General features: G+C 33.6%; 1 protein-coding gene across 1 annotated transcript in view; it reads left to right on the top strand.

Annotated features, from left to right (window-relative positions):
* The window catches only part of LOC106467733, a 12,948-nt gene extending 7,530 nt beyond the window's left edge, over nucleotides 1-5,418 (top strand). Inside the window, exons 5-6 of the mRNA XM_013928110.2 lie at nucleotides 1,638-1,716; nucleotides 2,239-5,418. Coding sequence (XP_013783564.1) covers nucleotides 1,638-1,716; nucleotides 2,239-2,923 — 764 coding nt within the window. The 3' untranslated portion in view covers nucleotides 2,924-5,418. The remainder of the gene's footprint in view (nucleotides 1-1,637; nucleotides 1,717-2,238) is intronic.
* The last annotated feature ends 1,988 nt before the right edge of the window (nucleotides 5,419-7,406 follow it).

Below are 7,406 nucleotides of genomic sequence, written 5' to 3' on the forward strand. Positions count from 1 at the left end.
CGTTAAAGTTTCGTTGAAACGAAGTTACGGAAAATTAATTAACACGCGGAGACGTAACAGTATTCTTCTACAGTAGATGTCTGTGACTTGTTGACGATAAATGAACAGCACGCACTTCACATGTTTTCAAAATAAGTTTTATAAAATTAGGCTATTCCATTGCTTTAGAATTTCAGTTGACAGGCCGGACTATCTTCTCTAGTACTATCGCACTAGTATTCTGTGTGTGATTCATTTACAATTGTGGCGCTAGTTACCGTAATCGTTTTGGTCTTCTTTCTTATAAATATCTTCTGTTCCTTTTGCCAAAGTGCACCCAGGCTGATTCAATTACTTTAGAACCACGCTTCAACGAATAAATTATTTTTCTTATCTCCTTTTCTACAGTTAGTCTTACTCTAACTTATTAAACGTTAGGCCTATCACTTCTACAGTTGTTAACTTCACGCTGAACATTTATTTGCCCGTAACTTTACTCTCTTTCCGCTGTTTCCTCTCGTCTAACACTATTCATATGTTTATCACTTAATCGTCTGCTTGCCTTCTAGAAATCTTTATATTCTTGACGTCAATGTATTGCACGCGATGTTCGATAGTCTCAACATCAATGACTTACAAACACAACTTCATACAATCCTCTGCTTTTAACTCTTATCATAACAAAAACTAACCAATAATAAAATATTCACTTACAAAATAAATTAAGCAATAATATCTAAACTAAACAGTCTTTTATATCATGACAGACACTAGCGTGCTTTGTTTGTTTTAGAGCAAAGCTACATTGAGCTGCCTGCCGTGTCCATCGCGGAGAACTAAACCCTGGATTTTAGCGTTTAATATAAAGCATGTATGTTAGTAGTCCCCCGGTAGGACAACGGTAAGATTACGGAGTTACAAGAAAATCGTAACCATTAAACCCATGAGCAAGAAGACTATTAAATACAGGCCTGTACATATTAATAAGACAAAAGTTTTGAACACGTATAAAAATATCACATTGTGAAAGAGTTCGGAAATTTAAAAAAAGTGTAACTAACAAAACCAAATATGCTTGAGTTTTTAAGCTCTTTTTTTTTGTCATAGCTTTTGAACAAATTTTAAACACTTTATTGACTTGGTGTACATAAAATATTTTTCTTATATCTCTTTATTTGTATCTGACGCCCAAGTAGTGTCTTCTACTGATACGTAAGTTCAAGAAATAAATGAATATTTTGAATTCTGCTAAATGCAGACTACATTGCAGAAACTGACGTAATAAAACAACTCTCTCAACCACATATAAAAATCGTTAACTTAGTAGTATTATAGTTTGTATCTACATCCAACAATACATTGCAAATATGTAAAGAAACAGACAGTGTGGTGAATTATTTTTACTAAACTGTTTTTTTTTCATCTTTGTGACGGACTTTGAAAAGCATCAAACATCTAATCAAGGATGTAGTTTTTTTCCAGTAGGTCGCCACTGTTTGATATAATTTCTTTATTTATAATCATTTTCTAATATTTGTTTTTAGAGACCTGTTATTAGCTATTGATAAAGGGTACATTGTTATCTTGTTAGAAGGTTTATTGGATATATATTTTACATCACAACTGAATAAAGAATTAACTGTAAATTTCTTCTGCAGTCGCAGCGATTGCCGTTGGAGCTGGAACAGCTGTCTTTATTCTTCTTATCGTAATGGTTGTTTTTGTGCTTCGACGGCGGTGAGTGTCGTTCTAAAGGAACTTATATGATTAATTAATTATCAAGTGTCAGTAATAGTTGGTATATTGTATTTTGATTAATCACGCTATAAGAGTAAAATAATGGAACTTATTGAGTAAAAACCCACACGGGCGCTTAACAATAGTGAAAGATTTAAACAAAAACTTGAAAGCTATTTTGTCTGTTGTTAAACACAATAGGCTGTCTCTGCTTTTCCCACCACCGGTATCGAAACTCGGTGTTTAGCTTTCTAAGTCCCCTGAATTACCACTGACCAACTAGGGGGCAATATGAAAGGAGCATTTTAACTATTACTATTTTTTGAATAAGTAACAGAGATACTAAAGCTATCGTGTTTTAATTTAATACTGTATTACGATAGTCATTATTTTAGAAACCTAATGAGTCAGTTTTTTTCTTCTTCGGAATAATAAATGAATATATGAGAATATTCTAAACAACGTTTTATATTTGGCTTTGAACGTGAACTGAAAGTAAGTTTCCACATTTTTAATTTGCAGACGACTAAACAAATCGACAAAAAGAGAAACTCCCACTCTTCCAGGCGACCGCCATCCACCCCTGACAACTTTTGGTTCTTCCCCGGAAGAACACTATTATAACACCGCCGTTTATGAGGAGCTTCCGGATTCGCCAGTGGAATCATCTCTCATTGAATTCAGTTCGGAAGAGGTACCCCCTACAAGCCCACGGAGGCCGAAACTTCCGCTTCCGCGCATTCCCAATGATGATAATGAACCAGTCTATTCACAGCCGTTTGAGGACGAAAATGTTTCAAAATCCATCAAACGAATTTCAAGTAATTCTAACAGTAGTTCTCAAGAGGGTGAAGTCTACTGTGAACCGGTAGATTCGTACACCACCAAGTCACAAATTTCACCAAAAACATTGGGTAAAGAGAAGAGGCCGCTACAGATTAATGAAAATAAATGTGAAGAAAAACACGCAAATATATACGAGAAGGTCGAAACTAAGTTTAAACCGGATAAAGATCTTTTTAGAAATGGTCCCAAAAAAATAAATCCCGAACACTTTCAGACGTTACAGAAAAATCATATTAATCCTCAAGCATCCTCCACTGTACAAGCAGTAGATATGATAGACAATACCGAAATAACGGTGGACATGATATACAATGATTTATATTCGTCAGAATCGGACACAGATTCGACTTGTCCTGTATAGGTTTATGAAAGTGTTTAACCTCACTCCAAGAATTAATTTTGTGCCATATACCGTTGAAAGAAAATGATTCTTCATGTCATTACTTTCAAAAATACAATCATATATTTCTAGTCTTCATCATTATAAAAATACTATTAATCAGTTTGAAAATGCCCTCTCCATGACTAAACAGTATAAATGATAATTCAAGTCACACAATGATTTTATTAAGATAAGCTTTGGTAATGCATTGCTTTGTTAGGAGTCGTAAAACATAAAGCAGAGGGCGCTTTTGTGTGGCTGTTTATGCGAGATGATATCAACATGTAGTACAGAACGAAGACAATTAACAACTTCACATGTGAGATGTTGCACAATGAGTGTATGTAAGCTCGTTTTTATACAGAAACGATTCGATTTTCGCAATACATTTTATGCAAGTATTAACTTTCGCGGGCGTTTCAAACTACTCGATCAGTTGAAACTGTGCTATGGAAAACGGCGGACTCGCATGTTTGGATAAAAACTCAGCAGTGGAAGTAAAATTAAATAATAACGTGATATATAGTACATTACTTGTTGGCTATGGATTTATGTTCATAAACAGAGTTAGACCTACTGAAAAACGATCTCAGGTCTCCATAACAGCAGGCTAGTATATGTTAGCATTACCACTTAGTTTCTGGTTTCCCGTTCCTCTTGAGTTTGATTCTCTTTAGGCCTAACTCCACATTTATTTGTATGTTAACAGTTAATTATATTTTTCAATCAAAAATGGACTTAAGTTCACCATATGTAATTAACTTTCACAGGGTGTTTTAAGGATAAAACGGTATATTGTTAATTAAATATGTTTGATGATCTTTTATAACCTTTCGGAAATCCTACTATTTGATGTAAGAACGTTATTTGTTGGTGATGGCCAAGAGAAATCCTAAGAGTGACGTAATCTGTGATAAATCAGTTTTAATCAATGACTTTTGTACCTAAAAAGTACCCGTAAGCTTATGTATTTTTCTTTCCTTAATTCTAGGATAATATACTTTCTAGAATCCAGTACATTGGTGCCATTTTACAAAACGCAAGTTTAAGTAGGCTACCTATAAACATTGTATTGTAAATTATCTGAACAAAAAAGAGTACAGGTATTTGAAGATTATATTTCTATAATTAGTAGTTTTTTCATATAAAGGATTGTCAATCGGTAAAATACATAATATCCTTAGAGAATGCGCTCGTGCATAACGTTGATTTAATCAACCTTGGAATACTGTGATTCAGATTAGAATCAAATATGATTACTTTTGGAAGCAAAAGAAAAATTTTAGGGTTCACTCTAGCTAAATAAAAAGTACGAATAAAATGCACAAAGCAGTTTCTGAAAATGATAGAAAAATATCATATGAAAACTCTGGGAGAAGGCAGGGTATTAGCTTAAATTTAGTTATCACCTGCGAGTAATGTACTTACACTTATTACTAGAAATAGCAGAAATACTCTCCCTCCGGGCAGGTATAAATGCTAGTTCCTGCGGAAGGCTGTTGGACCTGCGGCCTTTTCTGGAATTGTCTGACAGTTCTACAACAATGTTCTCATACTTGACATTCAATAACGTTCACCATCCACGAGAAATATGATTTTATTGAAATTTTAGTTTAAAAATCAGCTATCATTACAGAGTAGATTTTATTGAAGTATTTCTTTGTAGACGTAGTTATCAATGAAAGTGCCTTGCTTTTCTGTTGCAACACTCATAAGATTTTCACTAAAGAAAAACAAATAATATTTTTAAAGATTGATTTTTGATTGTTTTATATTTGAAACTTACTCCATTTTTGTAATTTTTATTGGTTAAAGTTGAAACATCATTTTTATGGAAACTTCAATTGTTTTATTTATTGGTCAGCTGTAAAAATACTGCCTAGTTATAGAAATATTACCCAGTTATGATCGATGCAGTAGTTTCCGAGATCCGAGTTTTGGATGTATACATTGCAAGCTCCATTATAATACGATTTCCGAGAGAAAGATGTCAAGCAGGTCACAAACTAGTTACAGAAAAGATCCTCAAACCTAGACAATATTTTCTTTTATTCTTTACAACATCGTGTAACAATTTATAGATATAGTAAATTGAAATCCTTTCTTGATTAAAAAATATAAATTATAATTAATTGGTAATATAAACAATGTCAAACTAATTATCAACAGTTAGATTTAAAAATAGAAGGAGTTAAGAACACCCAGAAAAAAATCTGATATCCATTTGAGCGAACCTAATCTAGTTTGGTTTATTGTATTTTTATATTTATTTTATTTATTACCCATTTAAATTAGAACATTTTTGAACTTAATTTCTCTGCATATTATCTTCACCTGATATACTTTATTGTACATAATGTATTTTTGAAAGTGTCTTAGCGCGTATGTCATAGCTTTTTTTTTATATTTTTTACGCCTGTTAATTAACAGAAAAGTAAATCAGTTATGAACAATAAAGTCAAGTTACTCTGCAATTTGTTCTCTCTGATTTTTTTCTTCTTTTTAGTAAAAGATCGACAGATGAAATAAAAGTATTTTTATGTATTGTTCATGCTTTAATGTTTATTAGTTCAAGTCAAAAAGTTGTGAGTCATAATATGAATTCTTGTAATATCATTACAGTTGAAACAATACAGTCAGAGAGATAACTAGAAAGCGTGTGACGAAACGCAGCGAGAATTATTCCATATTGGATTGAATACTTTTTATTGAAATGTACTAAAATATGCGTGCAAATCAGCATGTTATCATTCACAAAATACACTATTAAAGCTTATGAATACAAATAGGTGATTCACTAAATAAATTATTGATACACAAGATTGATTACACAATACACATAATTACTGTGTACAGCACGGCATGGCTAAGTGGTTAGGGCGCTTGACTCACAATCTGAGGGTCACGGATTCGAATCCACCCTCCCAACAAACGTGCTCGCCCCTTCAGCCGTGGGGGCGTTATAATGTTACAGTCAATTCCACTATTCTTTGGAAGAGAGTAAGTAGCCCAAGAGTTGGCGGTGAGTGACTAGCGCAGATAGCCCTCGTGTAGCTTTGCGCGAAGTTCAAAAATAAAGAAACATTACTATGTACAACATGCTTTAAAACTGTGTTAACTTCAAAATCTTAAAACTTCGTTTCTTAATAGGCCATCCTCCAGAATTAGGATATATATATATGTAGGGAATAGTTGGGGTGACAAATACTTGAGAAATGTTTCTTCTTTACATTTAGCCTATTGTTTACACTTCTCATAAAAATACCAGTGATGCTAATACACCCTGAGTATATAATGACATTGATGAAAGTCACGTGCTTTGCTTTTATTGATAACGAATGTTTTACTTTGTTAAAGCTGAATTATCATGCTGTTTCTTGATAAACAATTTTCGTCGATGTGGTGAATGCTGGGATAGTAAAATGTGTAATCTTTTTCCTTTGTTGTAAAGCGCAAAACTACACAATGGGCTATCACCACGAATATAAAAACCCGATTTTTAGTGGTGTGAGCCCTTAAATTTACCCCTGAGCCACTGGGGACAAAATGTGTGGGAAGATTCGGGAAATATAATAAATTTTGGGAAGAAACTAAGTGATGCTCGTGATTTCAGACGAGGAAAACTTATCGTAGTTGATAATTAGTATGTTTATTAAATAAATAAACCAAAAGTATTGATGATGTCACTTTATTATGATGTGAACACCTTTTTCAAGTTGGCGAAGTATGATAATAATTAATTATACTTGTCGTAATTAGTAACTAGTATTAAGCCTTTTACATTTTCAATATTACATTCTTTATCTAGTTCCTTAGGGATTTTTAAGAATTATGAGAGTGGACGATAACAGTATTATTTCAATCACTTTCTGTTCGCCATATCTACTGCTCACAACGCGTTTCACTCAATCCTGAACTCATTAAACCGGTTGGGACACGGGTTACGACCACTACTGATTTTGTTGTATCCCAGTCGGCCTCAAAAGCTCTGGATTGAGCGAAACGCGTCGTGAACAGTGGATATGGTAAACACAGTGTGGTTGAATAATGTAATACACTCTTCTAATTCTTAAAAGGGACTAGATGAAGAATGTAGTGTTAAAAATATAGTTATGCCACTTTGTTAGCTTTTATTCATATAGATAATGAGCGTATTATATGTTTATATATATATATGCAGAGGCACTTTCGACGACAAATTGCTTGAGCAGGATCACAGTTGTATTCTATCAAACGTGCCGCTTGGAAAACGTAGTGTTACGACAGCGGTAGTCACGTGACGCTGGTAACACGTCATGATATTCTAGAAGGATCGGGGAACATCACGAATAATCCAGTATGTGCTAGGCGCCCTCTATTCCTGTATATAAGTGCGCCGGATAACGTGAGATAAATTAATCGGAATTGAATAATGAGATAAAGACGGACAATTGAGTCAAGCGCAGTCAACTACAGCTTAGCA

The sequence above is a fragment of the Limulus polyphemus genome, unplaced genomic scaffold (genome assembly GCF_000517525.1).
Source record: "Limulus polyphemus unplaced genomic scaffold, Limulus_polyphemus-2.1.2 Scaffold2722, whole genome shotgun sequence".
NCBI classification, from domain to species: Eukaryota; Metazoa; Arthropoda; class Merostomata; order Xiphosura; family Limulidae; genus Limulus; species Limulus polyphemus.